The following is an 18,124-nucleotide window of genomic DNA, read 5'->3' on the forward strand; positions in this document are numbered from 1 at the left end:
GTTAACGCCCCGGCCTGCAGTGCTGGCATCCCATATGGGTGTCAGTTCGAATCCTGGCTGCTCTACTTCTGATCCAGCTCTCTGTTGATGGCCTGGGAAAGCAGTAGAAGATGGCCCAAGTCCTTGAGTCCCTGCACCTGAGTGGGAGACCTGGAAGAGGCTCCAGGCTCCTGGCTTCGGATTGGTGCAGCTCCAGCCATTGTGGCCATCTGGGTAGTGAACTGTCGGATGGAAGACCTCTCTCTCTCTCTCTCTCTCTCTCTCTCTGCTTCCCTGTAACTCTGCCTTTCAAATAAATATCTTAAAAAAAAAAAAAACTGATACCATCTATGTTTTTTTTTTTTTTTTGACAGGCAGAGTGGACAGTGAGAGAGAGAGAGACAGAGAGAAAGGTCTTCCTTTGCCATTGGTTCACCCTCCAATGGCCGCCGCGGCTGGCGCGCTGCAACCAGCGCACCGCGCCGATCCGATGGCAGGAGCCAGGTACTTATCCTGGTCTCCCATGGGGTGCAGGGCCCAAGACTTGGGCCATTCTCCACTGCACTCCCAGGCCACAGCAGAGAGCTGGCCTGGAAGAGGGGCAACCGGGACAGAATCCGGCGCCCCGACCAGGACTAGAACCCGGTGTGCCGGTGCCGCAAGGCGGAGGATTAGCCTAGTGAGCTGTGGTGCCGGCCTCATCTATGTTTTTTTTTTTTTTTTTAAAGAATCAAACATACACACTTATTTTTACACACAACTTAGGGAGGGTATATTAGTTAATTATTGCCGCTGTAACAACTTGTCGTAAATACAGGGTTTGAGATGACATTTGTTAATTACAGGTCTGGGGGTCAGAGATTGGGCCTGGCTCTCAGTGCACGGCACTCAAGGAGCTGTGGAGCTGTGTTCCTGGAAGCACTAGGGGTAGCCCATTTCACTGCCTTTTCCTGCTTCTACCAGGGACCACTGGATATTAGAACATCACTCACAGGCCATATGAGGTTATCAACTGAAAAATTAGCCCGCCGTAGATTTGTTGAATTTCAAGTCCCATCTGCAGCTGTCCTGGTGGGGACAGACCAAGTGGAGGTTCCCCGCCCCTTGACTTCTGGATTCTTTCTCCATCGTCCAAGCCTGCAAGGGACCCATCCCGTTGTCACGTGTGTCTGACTACGGCCAGGAGAGGTGCTGGGCTCTCAGGCCTGGGAAATCTCCCCAGCTCAAGGTCGGCAGCCTTTACCACATCTGCAAGCCCTCTGCCCTGCCGGGACACCGGCACAGGCTGCAGTCCAGCTGTGTGTGCCTGTGTGCGCGTGCGCACGCGGTGGGGGCGGGGACAGCCTTCTGAGCGGCAGCATCTGTTTCAGATTCGACTCACACTCGATGTTGAGTCAACAAGGAATTCTCTCGGCTGCCAGTGACGGGATCCTCAGGACGCTGGCTCCGCTCCGCCCCGTGCCATGCTCGCTTTTGCTCGGGCAGTGAGAGGAAGGCAGGTGCAGCGGCTCTCGGACGCCGGCCGTCCCGCGGGCAGCTGCCTCTCCAGCCATGATTCGTGGTCTGGCCAGACCGGGAAGGACGCAGATCCAAAGTCAGGGGCCAGCTGAATCTGTTTCTCTTCCAGAAACTTCCCCAGAAGCCCCCCACCCAAATAGCATACGCTCAGATCTCACTGGCTACATGTTGTTACATGGGCACCCCTTCTATGAAAGAGCCTGGGAAGTAATAGTTTTATGTATTTCTCTTCTTTTTTAAACATTTATTTATTTGAAAGAATTACACACACACAGACACACACACACACAGAGAGAGAGAGAGAGAGAGAGGTCCTCTATCTGCTGGGTCACTCCCCAAATGGCCACTACAGCTGGAGCTGGGCGGATCTGAAGCCAGCGGCTTCTTCTGGGTCTCCCACGTGGGGACAGGGGCCCAAGGACTTGGGCCACCTTTGGCCGCTTTCCCAGGCCCATTAGCAGGGAGCTGGATCAGAAGCACAGCGGGACTGGCGCAGGTGCTCCCGCGGCTTAACTCACAAGGCCCAGCTCACCCGCAAACCTCCCCTGGAGCGAGCTGCAGACTGATGGAGACAGAGGAAGAGGGCGGTTGCCGGGATGAGGACTGGGTTGTGGAGCTGTACCCGAGATGCAAGGTGGTGCCGCCACACAACGAAAGAGTGGTCCTACTGGTAGACTTTGTGCAATACGTATTTTGCCATGAGCACACACGCGCCGGGCCCGCAGGGCTCCTGAGTCAGCATCCCCGGAGCGCGCGGGACCCCAGGAACGCACGCCTGGGAGGTCCTGGGCGGCCCTGACGGTGCTGTGCCACCCAGCACACGCAGGGAAGCCCCTGCGTGGGGCGCCGAGGAGCAGGACACGCGGGTACCGTTCCCCGCAAGAGCAGCACGGGCGGCGTGCGGAGCGGCGTGCGACCTCGTCCCGCGCCCGGAGCGCTGTGGCGCCGGTTGGCGGCGTGGGAGACGCAGAGGGACAGCCCGGGGCGCGGCGCGGCGCAGTGTCCAGCACCCCACTCCGGGCCGGGGCGGTGCGCGCGGGGCTCGCGGCCCGCAGGGGGCGCTGCCGCGCCGTCCGGCCGGGGCCAGCAGGGCCGCCCACCCCGCGGGCGCGCCTCTCCGCAGCCCAGCGCCGCCCGGCCCGGGACCGCTCGCTCCGAGCGCGCAGACTGCTCCGCGGCTCCGAGGACGCCGCCCGCTCCAGGCCGCCTCTGCGCTTCCCCCGGGCGCGCGCTCAGCTCCCCGCCCCGCCCCGGTGCCGGCCCCGCGCCCGCGTCGGAGCGCACAGCTCCTCCCGGGACTCCGGCCGTCGGCGGCGGCCCGCGCGCTCGGCGCCCTGCTCGCGGGGCAGAGGGGAGGCGGCGGCGGCCGGCCGGGGATGGGCGGCCCGGCGGCGCGGAGGGGCGCCGGGGGGCTCCGCGCGCTGCTCCTGGCGCTGGTGGCCGCGGGGAGCCCCGCGGGCGCCTACAACTTGGACCCGCAGCGCCCCGTGCGCTTCCAGGGCCCCGCCGGCTCGTTCTTCGGCTACGCGGTGCTGGAGCACTTCCACGACCACACGCGCTGGTGAGTGCCCCCCGCTCCCCGGCGCGGCCCCCGGGCCGCCGCCGCCGCCGCCTTTCCGGCTTCTTCCCCGCCGCCGTCCCGAGGGGGCGATTTAAATGTCTCCGAGGCGCGCTGCTCGGCCGCCGATCCCGGGCCCCGCGGGGCGGAGCGGGACGGGCCGGGCGCCTGCCTCCCGGGGTCCCGGCCCGGGGCGCGTCCTCGGTCGCCCGGCCGCACTCCCTAGGCGCCTGCTTCCTGGGGGCGCCGGGACCGGGCGGACATCCCCAGCCCCACGGGGCAGCCCTCCAGATTCAGGGAGTTCCCGGGCACCGTTGCAGCCTCTCCAGCGCTGTTGCGTGCTCGAGGCTGGGCAGCCTGGGCTCTGTGTGTGTGCGGGCGCGCGTGCCGGGGGCAGGATGCGTGGAAGCGGAGCTGGAGAGACCCCTGGATGCCGCGAAGGACCCCCCTCCCCAAGCCGCTGGGTTTCTTGGGGCTGCGTTGGCCTCCTCTCACGTGGGCCCTCCTACCTGCAGGCGAGCTCCAGAACCGAGGGAGAGGGGCATGGTTCTGTGGAGATCCAGGAGTCCAGTGGCTGAGGGGTGGGCCCAGGCACCCAGCCCCAGCCAGGGAGCGCTTAGAGACAGTGACGCTGCGGGCAGTGGTCACCTTCCCATCCCAGCGAAGCTAGGCTTGGGTGCTCTCCCGTGGGAGGCCGTGCCCCTGGGTTGGGGGCTGTGAGTGAGCAGGCTGGGGGTTGGTGGCCCGTGGGGCCGGTGCACCCAGCACGCAGTTTTCCTGGAGAGTGGTTGCTGATGGATCCGAGTCCTCAGCCCCTGACCAGCAGCTGGTTAGCAGTCAGGCTCTTTGGGAGAGCTGCCTCCAAGGGGACCAGGTCTCCGGGTCCTTGAGTAGCCCTTCCAGTGCTGAGTTGGAGACCAGACTGGCTCATCCTGCGCTTGCCAACCCCCCAGCAAAGCAACTGCACACCTTTCCTAGCTTCTCCAGACTGGGCTGGGCTCCCAGCACCGGGAAGAGCTGTGGAGAACCCGAGGGCTGCAGAGGAGAGGGGAGAGGTGGGCCAGTGAGCGCCGGGCTTGTGTGCCCCTGGAGGGAAAGGGGCCAAGCCCCTGCCTTCCCAGGTCGAAGCCCTCATCTGGGAGTAAGTGGGCAGTCAGGGGCGGATGGGGCATGAAGACATTGAGCCTGCTTTGTTTGGAGAAGAGCTGTGTGCTGTGAGGAGCTCTGGCTGGGGGCAGGCACAGGGTCGAAGGGCGCGGCTGGGACCTGGCAGTGTTGGTGGAGACGCCGGGCGGCTACTTCTAGGGTCCATGAGAGCGCACGCAGCTGCGCCTCCGGTCTCCAAAGGGGCCCCTCTCCTCCTGATCTTGAGCAGCTGTTATGGAGGGCGTGCCCTGCACTTCCTCAGGACTTAGCCCAGGGCCGTCCCCTTGGTAGGCAGGTGCCTCGCCGGGCCTTGTTCCTGACCTTACACTCACAATAGTGCATCCGTTTTCTTAGAGACAGTCGCACGCCAGGTCCTGTGAAATCAGGATCTACCTTAACGTTAGACACTGGGGCCGCGTCACTGACTTAGTAACTGATTGTTGGTTTCTTCCTGGGTACTCCCGGGCCTTGCATCTTCCAGACTTGCTCAGAGGCTGCACTGATTCTTGATTAGAAGCAGCAGCAGGGGTAACGTCCTTGCAGCCGAATCCTTGTGGACATCCTTGGTTATCCCCTCCCAGCGAATCCCCGAGGTTGGGATTGTGGCGCAGAGATGGAGGTGTGAGGCGTCCTCTGTTGTGTTCCCCGAGTGCCAGACACTGAAGGGTGTGCTGCAGAGCACGGCGCGGATTTACCCAGGCCCTGGCCTTTGGAATAGTGCAGTAAAGGCCTGCACGGAGCCTTCCAGACGGAAGTCAGGGTGAGCAAGGAAGCCCGGGGCACACGCGTGAAGAGGGGCCGGTGTGCGTTGACATCTGGAAGGTGGTGAAGGCAGAGATTAAGTCAGCCTTGCATCGTGTGCATTTAAAATTATTTACTCCTTTATTTACATTTGTTGGGGAGAAGGAGAGAGAGAGAGAGAGAGAGAGAGAGAGAGCGCGCTTCTGTGTGCTGGTTTATTCCTCAATGTCCACAACAGCTGGGGGTGGACTGGGGCTGGGCCAGGCTGAAGCTGGGAGTCTGGGATTCCATCCAGGTCACCCACACGGGTGTCAGGGACCCATCTGCGTCAGCCATCCCCTGCTGCCTCCCAGGGTGCACACTAGCCTGGGACTCAAACCCAGGCCCTCTGGTGTGGAAGGTGGGCGTCCCAGCGGGTGTCCCGGTCTCGGTGCCGAACGCCTGCTCTTGGGCCCTTCTTGGAGAAATTGCTCTAGCTTCCTAACCTGCTGCTTTGTGGTTTAGGAAATCTGCTTCCTGCTCCCCCCTCATTTTACAGGTGAAAGACTGTGTTGTATGGAGGGTAGGCGTGTGCTGTAGGGGGTGGGGCGAGCCCAGACACCGGGTGGCAGAGCCGAGGGTCCCTGTGTTGAGGGACTTCCGGATGCATGCCCCAAAGCACGGGGAAGTGTGCTTCTCCAACCCCTACCTAAACGTCTCTATCCATTCTTTGGCAAACCAGAATTGGCACTGGCCACGGGGTCCTGGGTCCCTGCGCAGTGGCTGGGGGTGAGTTTGCTTTCGGGAGCCCTGGTGGCTTCTGTGGCGGTACCCCAGCGAGGACCGACCCCACAGCCACCTTCCATCACAGTGCTTGCACGCTTGCTCCGGACACTGAGAATGACCCCTGGCACATGCCCCGGCACATCCAGTGACATTTGTGTCAGTTTGGATGCAGAGATGCAAGCGACTGAATCTCCTGTTTTCCTGAGAACACCCAGAGGGTGTCTGTGTGCCCAGAGCCGGCTTCCTCTCCCACAACTCCCACCCCCAGAGTCCCTGGCATCCTTTGAACAACAGCAGGAGTGCCAGGGAACATGGACAAAGCCCATTTCTGTGCCCTTCCCCAAGACAGGGACCACCAATTCCTCAGCTGCAGGGCCGACAACTGTAGCCCCCTGTGATCCAAATAAACGCAGCCCGGCTCACATCCTCCCCGCCGCGGCCCTCCTCCCTCGGCACCCCTGGCGTCCCGGCGTCCACCGCGGCGGGGTGCACTGGCTTCCTTTCTGGCGACGGGCTTCCTGGCCCTTCTCTGGGGACGCCTGCGCCCAAGTGCTCGGAAATGGAAGATGCACTTGGCGTCTTGCTTTGTTAAGGTCATCGGCAGAGCATCCTTCCATGAGGAATGGGAGGAATTCAGGTCCAAGATCAATGTGTTAAGGTTGAGAATGAAAGGAGCCAGCCAGCCCGTGCCGGAGAGCTACTCAAGGCGGTTGCCACCAAGCCAGATGTATTACTGTTTCAAAGAAAATGCGCCTAAGTTCAACAAGCGGAGGATTCAGTCCCTGGTCGCTGCTAGCCTCCTGCCAGCGCTCAGCAGCTGCGCGGGGCAGTGGCTGCTGGATCAGGCAGCCCGGGGCGAGCATCTTCCTGTGCTGCTAGTGGGGCTGCGGCGGCGACTTCAGTCTGGACGAGCGAGGCGGGATCAGAGGGAGACCCGGGAGTGCAAAGGGGATGTCAGTAAGGAAACAGGACTGCTTCTGTCTGAGCCACACAGTGTGCACCACCAAGGGGCTGCCTGCTGCTTCCGTTCCTAGGACCCCAGGGTGTCTGTGTGCACCACCAAGGGGCTGCCTGCTGCTTCCGTTCCTAGGACCCCAGGGTGTCTGTGTGCATCACCAAAGGGGCTGCCTGCTCCTTCCGTTCCTAGGACCCCAGGGTGTCTGTGTGCACCACCAAGGGGCTGCCTGCTGCTTCCGTTCCTAGGACCCCAGGGTGTCTGTGTGCACCACCAAGGGGCTTTCTGCTGCTTCCGTTCCTAGGACCCCAGGGTGTCTGTGTGCACCACCAAAGGGGCTGCCTGCCGCTTCCGTTCCTAGGACCCCAGGGTGTCTGTGTGCACCACCAAAGGGGCTGCCTGCTCCTTCCGTTCCTAGGACCCCAGGGTGTCTGTGTGCACCACCAAAGGGGCTGCCTGCTCCTTCCGTTCCTAGGACCCCAGGATGTCTGTGTGCACCACCAAAGGGGCTGCCTGCTCCTTCCATTCCTAGGACCCCAGGGTGTCTGTGCCGAGGGCCAGTGCGCTCCCTGTCGGATGGGGGAAACGGTGGTAGGGTTCTGATGTCTGGTGCCTCAGGTGAGGTGTAAGGTGATGGGGAGGTTTGTCCCCACGCAGGCAGGGGGCGGAGGGGAGACTTGTGGCAGGGGCAAGGGGTGAGGGTTAGGAGCGGGTACCCGAGGTCACAGGCCCTGCCAGTCTTTGTGAGGACGCGGCCAGGGAAGGCGGTGGCAGCCCCGCCCTCTCGTCACGTCGCGGTGGCCGCTCGCTGAGCTCCGTGCCAGCTTGCAGGGGAGGGGGCTGCTCTCCTTGCTCCCTGGGGTTTCTGGATGTGGGCTTTGCAGAGCTTGCTTCTACTCCCAGCATGCCTTGCAGCCTGCTTTCTCAGGATCTTGGGCAGGGGCGGCTCGTGGTGGGGCTGAGTCGCCAGGGGACCCGGACAGCGTCTTCCCACGCCTTCTGGGCTGCTTCCCTGAAGATCCTGAGAGGCTGGCACAGTGCTGTTTGCTGAGCTGGTGCTGAACACGGGCGGGGCCATGTCTTGCCCAGGGGGGAACCTTCCGGAACCAGAAGACACGCTCTGAGCCAGGCATTAACAGCCCCGGAGTGTGAGGGTGTGAAAGGCCGGTCCCAGCCGGCCCCGACTCCCTGGTGACAAGTCGCTGTCCAGGAAACCGGACCCTCTGATACCCTGCGTCCTGGTTTGTCCAGGAAAACGCTGCCGTCACGTTTATTGAAAGCAGCCGCGGTGTTCTTGGAATCTGCTTCCCAGGGAGTTGCATGTAACTTCAAAAAATCGAAATTAATTCCATCCGATGGAATTTGCTGGGTGTCTACAAGGGGTCAGGCGCTTTGCTTTCACAGGAGTCATGCTCCTTAGCTGGAGCTTGGGGTCACCCTGGTGGGCGGTTTCCGGGTGTGTGTGGGCACCGAGATGCACACACCTTTGGGGCTTGTGTCAAGTGCATCCCCAGGACGCACAGGCTGAGACAGGTTAGGAGAGAGAGTGATGAGGGGTGGCTGGTGTGTGAGAGCAGTGCGGGGAGAGGTGGGGTTGGGGAGGGGCGGCCTTGGCTGCAGAGGAGATCTGGCGAGCTTCAGTCAGCTCAGCAGGGACCCTTGGGCGGACTTGGCTGTCCCCTGCCGTGGGCTTCCTGGGGAACACGGGGCTTCAGCTGCCCACTGCCGCAGTGCCTACGGGGGCTGCGGCTGGGGCTGTCACCTGCCTGTCCCTTGTAGCTGACGGCGCGAGGTGACACACCTTGGCGGCTGCCCTGGAGTCCGACGCACACAGATCGCCGTGCTAGGAGGCTCTGACCTCCTGCAGGTGTGGTGGCGGCTGGCTGTGCCTTGGCTCGTGGCGCTGTCCTGTGTGTGTGTGTGGGGGGGGGGGCGAGCGTGGGCACTGACTCGCAGGGCCCAGAAGCAGAATCCGGAGCGCTCTCGCTGCCAGCCGGCCTCTCCTGGTCTCGGGTGAGGGATTTCAGAGGAAGGGGCTCACCTGACGTAGCCACTGAGGTCTCTGAACCGCAAATCCCTTTAGCCAAGTGGATTTGGCAGGCGACCAAAGCAGAATAAAATGTTTTATCCCGCTCTTTGTTTTTGCCAGAGGGAGCCTTACGCAGCGAGAGTGAGCCCGAGCTTGGGCAAAGCTCGGGTCCTGAAACCACGAGCCCCCCTGGTCCCCGAGCCCTCCTGGTCCCCGATGCCTGGCTTTTAGGGGGCTAAACGGGACTCGTGTGGCGAGTGCGTGAGTGACAGCAGCGGTGGCGGTGGCAGACTGCCTGCTGGTACCTGGTGCCTGCCAGGTGCATCCCACGGACTGCTCATTCAGTGTTCCCAGCAGCCCTTGCTGGCCCTCTGATGAGCTGCCTGGACCGCGTGGTTTATACCCAGCAGAACTTTATTTCTCGCGGCTGTGCAGTCCCAGATGAAGACAGATTCCGGGTCTGGTGCACACCCGCTCCCTGGCACACAGGGCCTGTCTCCTCCCCCTGCCCTCACATGGTGCGGGCCGGCGCTCTCTGGGGGCCTGTATCTAAGGGCATCAATCCCATCACTATGGGGGGAAGACTTGGGCGTAGGAACTTGGGGGGACTGAATGTTCAGTCTGCAGCAGTCGGCTGTCATTTATCCCGTTCACAGCGAGAGAAGCCGGGGTACAGGGGTGTTTGGTGCTCCGGTCACGTGGCTTTTGGGCAGGGGAGCGGGGTCTCTGCTTTGTCCCCCAGCCCGGCTGCCTGTCAGGTCCAGGGGCTGAGTTTGGGCTCAGAGACCCGGGTGTTTCTCTCGAGAGGTCTGCCCCGCTCTGACTCGCTGGGAAAGTTCCGGAGCCCCAGTCGTGTGGTGCCCCTGCGGAAGCCGTGGAGTCTGCTCCCGACCCACTCGCTGCGTTTGGAGTCCTGCTTGCCAGCGCTGTTCATCCTGAGTGGGTCTGTCAGGCACGTGTGAAGTCCATGGGAAGATAGGACATTCTGGAATATTCCACGTGTCTGCCTAACCTGCTTGGACCACCATCCCCACCCCCTCCCCCAATCACTGTGAGATCTCCTGTCTCCCACCCCCCATTTCCGAGAGCAGCTGGGGAGGGTGGCCGTGGTGGCGTGTCTAGGACTCACCGCTGGAGTTGCAACTTTATTAAACCCAGAGTCACGCTTCCCGCACCAGTGGCCAACAGGCTGCGGGAGGACGACTTCTGTCCGCAGATATGGGGATGTACATCAAGGTTAAGACGCCTGCCTCCCAAGTCAGAGCGCTGGCGTTCGATTCCCGGCTCTGGCTGCTGCCTCCGGCTTCCCCCAGCGCAGACCCTGGGGCACAGCAGTGATGGCTCAGCTTAGCTGGGTGCCTGCCGCCCTCGTGGGAGCCCTGGGTTGGGTTCCTGGCTCCCAGCTTCTGCCGCAGTCTAGCCCTGGCCATTGTGGGCATCTGGGGAGTGAACCAGTGGATGGGAGCTCTGTCTGTCTGTCTGTCTCTTTGCATCTCAAATAAATAAATAAATAAATAAGTGTATTTTTAAAGGCATGGAACCAGTCTGCCCCCCCTCCGCTCGTCCCTTGCCGTATTTACCTCTGCTGCCCCGTCCTAGCTGTCCAGTGTTGCAATGCCACGTGGGGAAGCTTGCTGTGCAGGACACAGGCTGGGTCCTTGAGGTGCCTGGCTGCCGTCGCTGTCTCCCTCAGCCACGAGCAGGTCTGTGATTGCTGTGCCCAGCGGGGGGGCTGCCCAGATGGACAAGTGCCTGGGGGCCAGGATGGGCGGGGTGGGGGGAGGCCTCCAATACCAGCCCTGCCCCCAGCCTGCCTTCTTCAGCGTCCTAGGAGCTGTGTGAGCTGAGCTAGCTACTTCAGCTGTTTGAGCCTTGGTCAGAAGGTAATGCACCCCCCACCCCGCCCATCAGGCGGTTGGGGGCAGGGACCAGGATGATTCTGCCAAGCGCAGGGCACAGGCAGGGGGGCTTGATGACAGGAGCAGCTGTTGCTTTGGTCTCATTTCCTCCCTCCCTCCCTCCCTCCTTCCTTCCTTCCTTTTAAAATATTTATTTATTTATTTATCTGAAAGGCAGAGTTAGAGAGGGAGAGAGAGAGAGAGAGAGAGAGAGATCTTCCATTACCTGGTTCACTCCCCAAATGCCCACAACAGCTGGGGCTGGGCCAGGCTGAAGCCAGGGGCCTGGAGTTCCACCCAAGTCTCCCACGAGGGCGGCAGGGCCCAAGCACTTGGGCCATCTGCTGCCGCTTTCCCAGGTGCATTAGCGGGAAGCTGGATCGGAAGCACTAACCTGACCTAAGTGCTCCTATATGGGACGCAGGTACTCCAGGCTGTGGCTTAACCCAGTGTGCCACAACCCCTACCCTGCTGCGATCTAATTTCTGACACTAATGTCTCTCTTCATTCTGCCCAGTGAGTTTTCTTTTGGTACATTTCTCAGATGTATTCGTTCATGAGAGTTCATCACACTTGGAATATCGGTGCTCAGCACAGGAGCCAGTGTGTTCTCACAGAGAGACACTTTTCATCCTGTGTGGTCTCTCCGGTTTTGGTCATGCTCTGTGCAGGTCAGCATTTTCGTCCGTTTATACTCGGCCTGTTTCCCAAAAGGATCTGAGACACCCCCTTTAGTGGGAGACTGGGGTTATAAACTAGAGTTCTGCAGGCCTCCTCCTCCACTCTCTTGCACATCCAGGGCGCAGGCGGGTGGCCACGCCTGTAGTGGGGGGGCATGCCTGTAGTGGGGGGCCACGCCTGTAGTGGGGGGGCATGCCTGTAGTGGGGGGCCACGCCTGTAGTGGGGGGGCATGCCTGTTGTGAGGAGACCACGCCTATAGTGGGGAGGCCACGCCTGTAGTGGGGGGGCATGCCTGTAGTGGGGAGGCCATGCCTGTTGTGGGGGGGCCATGCCTGTAGTGGGGAGGCCACGCCTGTAGTGGGAGGCCACGCCTGTTGTGGGGAGGCCACGCCTGTAGTGGGGGCCATGCCTGTTGTGAGGAGACCACGCCTGTAGTGGGGGGCCACGCCTGTAGTGGGGGGGGCATGCCTGTTGTGAGGAGACCACGCCTGTAGTGGGGAGGCCACACCTGTAGTGGGGAGGCCACACCTGTAGTGGGGAGGCCATGCCTGTAGTGGGGGGCCATGCCTGTAGTGGGGGACATGCCTGTTGTGGGGAGGCCACGCCTGTAGTGGGGGGCCACGCCTGTTGTGGGGGGGCCACGCCTGTAGTGGAGAGGCCACGCCTGTAGTGGGGGACATGCCTGTAGTGGGAGCCCTAGCTCTCATCCCAGGCTCCAGATAAGTCTGGGAGGTAGTGTCGGGTCTCCAGCTCCAAGGTGGGGTAGTGGTGTGATGAGAACTTTCCGTTTTGCCCCATTATTCTTGGAGAAGAGGATCATCACCAGCAGCCAATGGGAAGACATCAGGATTAAAAAAATATATATTTATTTAGGCTGGTGCCACAGCTCACTAGGCTAATCCTCCGCCTGCAGTGCTGGCACCCCGGGTTCTAGTCCTGGTTGGGGCGCTGGTTCTGGCCCGGTTGCTCCTCTGCTGTGGCCCGGGAAGGCAGTGGAGGATGGCCCAGGTCCTTGGGCCCTGCACCCACATGGGAGACCAGGAGGAAGCACCGGGCTCCTGGCTTTGGATCGGCGCAGCGCCGGCCATAGCGGCCATTTGGGGGGTGAACCAACGGAAGGAAGACCTTTCTCTCTGTCTCTCTCTTTCTCACTGTCTAACTCAGCCTGTCCGAAAAAACAAAACAAAACAAAACAAAACGAAGAAGAAGAAGAGGCTGGGCCTCTTAAAACATTTATTTATTTATTTGAAAGGCAGAGTTACAGAGAGGCAGAGGCAGAGAGAGAGAGAGAGAGAGAGGTCTTCCATCTGCTGGTTCACTCCCCAAATGGCTGCAATGGCTGGAGCTGTGCCGATCCAAAGCCAGGAGTCAGGATCTTCTTCTTGGTTTCCCACGTGGGTGCAGGGGTCCAAGCGCTTGGGCCATCTTCTACTGCTTTCCCAAGTCGTAGCAGAGAGCTGGATCAGAAGTGGAGCAGCCAGGACTCAAACCAGCTGCCCATGTGGGATGCTGGCACTGCAGGCGGCGGCTTTACCTGCTACATCACAGCACCGGCCCTGACCTCAATATTCTTACTTAGATCTCCCTGAGGTTGCTGGCCTGGATTTCATTGCTAGCACGGTGCTCTCAGGAATCAGTCCTTGTGCCTCCTGCACCAACTGCCTCCCCTACAGTGTGTCCTGCCAAGACCCCGGCCCCAGGCCAGGGCAGCCCCAAAGGACACTTCACTTCCTGACCGTCTCCGCCTGTGCCTCTCCTCTTTCCTGGGTGTGCGTGGAGCCCCGCCTGTTGCATTCTCTGACCTGTTTCTGCTGTGGATGGCACTCCTGCCCTCGCTTTGTTAACTCAACCCAGGGATGTCAGAGGGAGAGGCTGTGACCGTGGCAGCCTTTTAAAATCCTTTCCACGTGCTCACAGAGACCCTGATGCAGCGGGGGCTGCTACTGTTGAGGCAGAGAAGCCAAGTGACTTGTCCAAGGTTACCAGGCAAGCGGACGGCAGGGTTGTGATTTGAGCCCTCATGGGCCCAGTCTGAGCTAATCTGACTTTTCCAGGGCCAGCCATGCTGCCCTCCTTCCCTTTGTCCTCTGTCTAAGCTGTCAGGCCCCTGAGGGAGGAAGGAGCAGTGCCCTGACGCTTCTCTCTGCTCCTGGCCTTGAAGATGGAAGACCGCAGTCCATAGGCCCCAGAGCCTTCTCCGTCCTGCCAGTTCCTCTTGTGCTTTATCACTGTCCTGGAGGGGCCATGCATCTGTTATTAGAGATAAGGAAAAAGAGGGCCTGAGAGGCTGGGAGACTCATCCAGGGTCACAGGGCTGGAGGGGAGCCAGCCCACATCTGAGCGTGACTCCAGGCTTGCGTGCTCTGCAGGGCTGTCTCCATCAGCCCACCCTGCCTGCCTCAGAACAGGGCCCTGAGTAGAAGCCTGTGGTCCTGGGTCTTGGTGAGAGTCCTGTGGGAGACAGAAAGGAGGTGAAGTGGCCGGAGGAGCCCTCGCAGCAGTTCTCAGCCACAAGGTGGATCGTTGCGTTGGACTCAGGAGCAGTGGTGGGTGATGGCCCAGCTCCCTGCAGAAGTGACGTGCCCTTGCTTAAGGGTGTTTCTGTCTTTGGTTACCATGGTAACACCCTAAAATTTGGTGCTTAAACCAGTCCCCATTTGTTAGTGCATGATCCTTTGTTTGGCGGTGTAGGTTGGGTTCAGCTGGGTGGTTCTTCTGCTCTCAGCTGGGCTTCACTGTGTGGTCAGCTTCTGGGTTGCTGGTTGGCCGGCTGGGGTAGGACAGCTCATCTCTGCTCAGTGTGTCTTTCATCCTCCCAAAGGCCAGCCTGAGCCAGTGCCCACGGTGGCCAGGAAGGGTGCCAAGAGGACAGACAGGAGCGTGCATGGTCTTTGGAAGCCCAAGCTCAGAAGCCAAACAATGCCTTTTCTGGTACAGAGCCAGCACACACCAAGAGGAGGGCAGGCAGACTTTTCCTCTTGAGAGAGGAAGCTGCAGAGCCACACTGGAAGGGTCGGGGATGCCCGGAGGGTGGAGCATCGTGCGGCCACTTTTGCAATCTCCTACAGGTGGGGAAAGCATCCTGCTCACCCCTGGGTTTCTGTGGATTCTGATAAGAGTCTGCCCAACCCACCGGGAGAGGGAACACGGTTCTGAGGACCGTGAGCTCCTGGGGTGCTGCCAAGAGTTGGAGTTGGGTGTCAAGGTGTTTGGCCACTACTGCCCAGGATTCTCACTTTTTTCTGAATAGGTACTTTGTCCAGGCAACAGGCTGGGAGCTTAATTTTATTTTTTTAATAGAAAACTTTTATTTAATAAATACAAATTTCAAAAGTACAACTTTTGGATTATCATGGTTCTTCCCCCCATAACCACCCTCCCACCCACAACCATCCCCTCTCCTACTCCCTCTCCCATCCCATTCTTCATTAAGATTCATTTTTTATTATCTTTATATACAGAAGATGAACTCTATACTGAGTAAAGATTTCAGCAGTTTGCACCCACACAGACACACAAAGTATAAAATACTGTTTGAAGACTAGTTTTACCATTAATTCTCATAGTACAACACATTAAGGACAGAGGTCCTACATAGGGAGCAAGTGCACAGTGACTCCTGTTGTTGATTTAACAATTGACACGCTTATGTATGACGTCAGTAATTACCCGAGGTGCTTGTCATGAGCTGCCAAGGCTATGGAAGCCTCTTGAGTTCACAAACTCTGACCTTATTTAGACAAGGCCATAGTCAAAGTAGAAGTTCTCTCCTCCCTTCAGAGAAAGGTACCTCCTTCTTTGATGGCCTGTTCTTTCCACCAGGATCTCACTCACAGAGATTTTTCATTTAGGTCATTCTTTTTGCCACAGTGTCTTGGCTTTCCATGCTTGAAATATTCTCATGGGCTTTTTAGCAGATCTGAATGCCTTAAGGGCTGATTCTGAGGCCAGAGTGCTGTTTAGGAAATCTGCCATTCTATCAGTCTGCTGTGTATCCCGCTTCCCATGTTGGATTGTTCTCTCCTTTTTAATTCTATCAGTTAGTTTTAGCAGACGCTTGGTCTTATTTATGTGATCCCTTTGACCCTTAATCCTAGCTTTATGATCAGTTATGAACTTAAAATGATCACTTTAACTAGTAAGATGGCATTGCTACCTGCCAACTTAATAAGATTTGGAGTCCCATGGCAAGTTTTTACAGGCTGGGAGCTTTATAAACCTTCTTTTGCTCATGTGAGGTACACTGTGTGTGTGTGTGTGTGTTTTAAGATTTATTTATTTATATTTGAAAGGCAGAGTTACAGAGAGGCAGAGAGAGAGAGAGAGAGAGAGAGAGAGAGAGAGAAAGAGAGAGAAGTCTTCCATCCTCTGGTTCACTCCACAATGGCTGCAGCGGCCAGAGCTGGACCGATCCGGAGCCAGGAGCTTCCTTTGGGTCTCCCACCTGGGTGCAGGGGCCCAAGTGTTTGGGCCATTCTCTACTGTTTTTCCAGACCACAGCAGAGAGCTGGATCAGAAGTCGGAAGTGGAGCAGCCGGGACTCAAACCGGTGTCTGTATGGGATGCCAGCACTTCAGGTGGCGGCTTCACCCACTACGCACAGCACAGCCCCGAGGTCCATTGTTATTCCTCTGCTTTGCGGGAGGAGGAAGACTGAGGCTCCAAGTGGTTAAGACCTTAGCTTGTAGGAGGTCACTCGGTTCATCAGAGATAGAGGCGGGGTTTGAGCCCTGTGTCATTGCCTTTGTTCCTTACATTTCTTACCCTACGATACTTCCCTACACGTTAGAATCCAGGTGAAACCGTAGTTTAAAACCCTGGGAAGCAGTGAGTGAGTAACCACTGCTTAAATAGCTGCAGCCTCAGTTTCCCCGATGCAAGAAGAGGAGCTTCCGAGCCGTTCAGCTTCCGCAGCGCCAGTGGGCAAGCATCCGTCCCTCCGGGAGTGGTTTGGTGTGGCCAGGGGTGGCTCTGCTGGCACCGGCTCTCCCTGCACACAAGCCTTGGCTGGCTGCTGCCCAGCGAGGGCTGTGGCTCAATTTCTGGGGTTTCCCCATGGTGGACACACAGTGCTTGTAACCAAAATGGGAGTCCCTGGGGAAGCTTTGGCTTTGGATGAAACGCATGGAAGCAAACCTAATGGGTTTAAAGGTTGTAATCCCCCATTGCTGCCCTCGGTCTGGCTGTAATTTCGCCCTGTGGAATGGCTGCCTTGGCTTTTGTGGGGAGGGAGTGGAGACACCGTGAGTTCCCAGCCTTCCCCAGGGAGGCAGCTGTGGCTCAGCCCGCACTGGCCACCTGCTCTCCAGGTACTTGACCTCAGGCTGGGCCAGTTCGGTGTGGGGGGCAGCGCCGTGGGCAGCAGGAATGGCGGCTTTGCAGCCAGACTGAGTCTGGGGGGGGGACTTTAAGGAGCCCGCCCTAGGACACAGGCACCCTCGGTTCACCCCCAGCTCCGTCACACAGCTCCTCTGAGTAGAATACACAAAGGGGCTGCCTGTTAGGGCTGCCTGAAGCAGGAAATCAGACTTGTGGGCATGACTGTGCCGGCAGAGGACAGATGGGCCCACGTTTGCAAGGAGAGCCGTGCCATGCCAGCAATGTCCCTGTTTTAGGAAACTTATCCCTGGGACCCCCTGAGCTCCAGGGGGAGGAGGAGGAAGGCTTCCTTTCTGTTCCCAACCTCCGCCTGTTCCTGGCGGGAGGCAGCTTCCAAATCAGGGTCCACAGAGCTTCACTTGGGCTTTCTCGGGCACGTATGAGCCGCTGTCACCCAGGGAGTGGGCACCGGGCCCCTGTTGGTTCCTGCTCTTTCCTGGCTTTCAGGGGTGTGCTGTACAGGGAGTGGGTGACGCACAAACGGCTGCTGTGCACGGTGCAGCTTGGCACCTTATGATGAGCTGTGGGACCGGCGCTGTGGCGTAGCAGGTAAAGCCGCTGCCTGCAGTGCCAGCATCTCATATGGGTGCCATTTCAGGTCCCAGCTGCTCCACTTCCCATCCAGCTCCCTGCTATGGCCTGGGAAAGCAGTAGAAGATGGCCCAAGCGCTTGGGCCCCTGCACCCACGTGGGAGACCCAGAGAAGATCCTGGCTCCTGGCTTTGGATCGGCACAGCTCCAGCCACTGTGGCCATTTGGGGAGCGAACCAGCAGATGGAAGACATCTCTCTCTCTCTCTCTCTCTCTCTCTCTGCCTCTCCTTCTCTCTGTGTGTAACTCTGACTTTCAAATAAATAAATACATTTTAAATAAAAAAAAAAAAATAGAAAGATGAGCCGTGGACTGGGACAGTCCTGTAGCCACCTCTGCCCACCTGCTGCTCTGTGAAGTGGGGCTCATATCTGCCTCTCCCACGGGTTTGCTGGGAAGCCTGAATTAGACACTGCCCGTGATGAGCGTGGCCCAGTAGCCTGCGCCATGCTAGTGGCCCCGGTTGGAAGTCCTGAGTAAAGCAATGGTCTCTAAGATGCCTTGGAAGTGGGCAGCGTCTTTCGCTGGGGATGGCGGGGGTAACCAACGTCTCTAGGGCAGTCTGGTCACCGTGGCTGCAGGTGACCGTGGTCATCTTTCCTTGGGACAGGTGGTGTGTGGCACTCCTTCGACTACATGTCACGATGAGACTCCCAGTCCGATTCAGTGGGCGGGGCCGGGGCCTGAGACTCTGCATTCCTGCCAGCCGGCAGGTGTGCCGTGGGCTGCTGCTCTGAGAACCACAAGCACAGAGGAGAATCATTGAGGCCTTTATTTATTCATTTTGTAAAAGATATTTATTTTATTTATTTGAAAAGCAGAGAGTTACACACACACACAGAGTTAGTGGCAGAGAAAGAGAGAGATCTTCATCCCCTGGTTC

At 59.0% G+C, this 18,124-nt stretch overlaps 1 protein-coding gene across 2 annotated transcripts in view; it reads left to right on the forward strand.

Annotated features, from left to right (window-relative positions):
• Nucleotides 1–2,611: 2,611 nt before the first annotated feature.
• Nucleotides 2,612–18,124, forward strand: part of ITGA9 (integrin subunit alpha 9) — a 302,474-nt gene continuing 286,961 nt past the window's right edge. The window contains exon 1 of one of the 2 annotated variants that reach the window (XM_070073006.2): nucleotides 2,612–3,058. In XM_070073006.2, coding sequence (XP_069929107.2) covers nucleotides 2,874–3,058 — 185 coding nt within the window. In that variant the 5' untranslated portion in view covers nucleotides 2,612–2,873. The remainder of the gene's footprint in view (nucleotides 3,059–18,124) is intronic. The other variant, XM_089331344.1, reaches the window with a different exon arrangement.

The sequence above is a fragment of the Oryctolagus cuniculus genome, chromosome 4 (genome assembly GCF_051225735.1).
Source record: "Oryctolagus cuniculus isolate XC-2025 breed Fujian yellow rabbit chromosome 4, ASM5122573v1, whole genome shotgun sequence".
In the NCBI taxonomy this organism is placed as follows: domain Eukaryota; kingdom Metazoa; phylum Chordata; class Mammalia; order Lagomorpha; family Leporidae; genus Oryctolagus; species Oryctolagus cuniculus.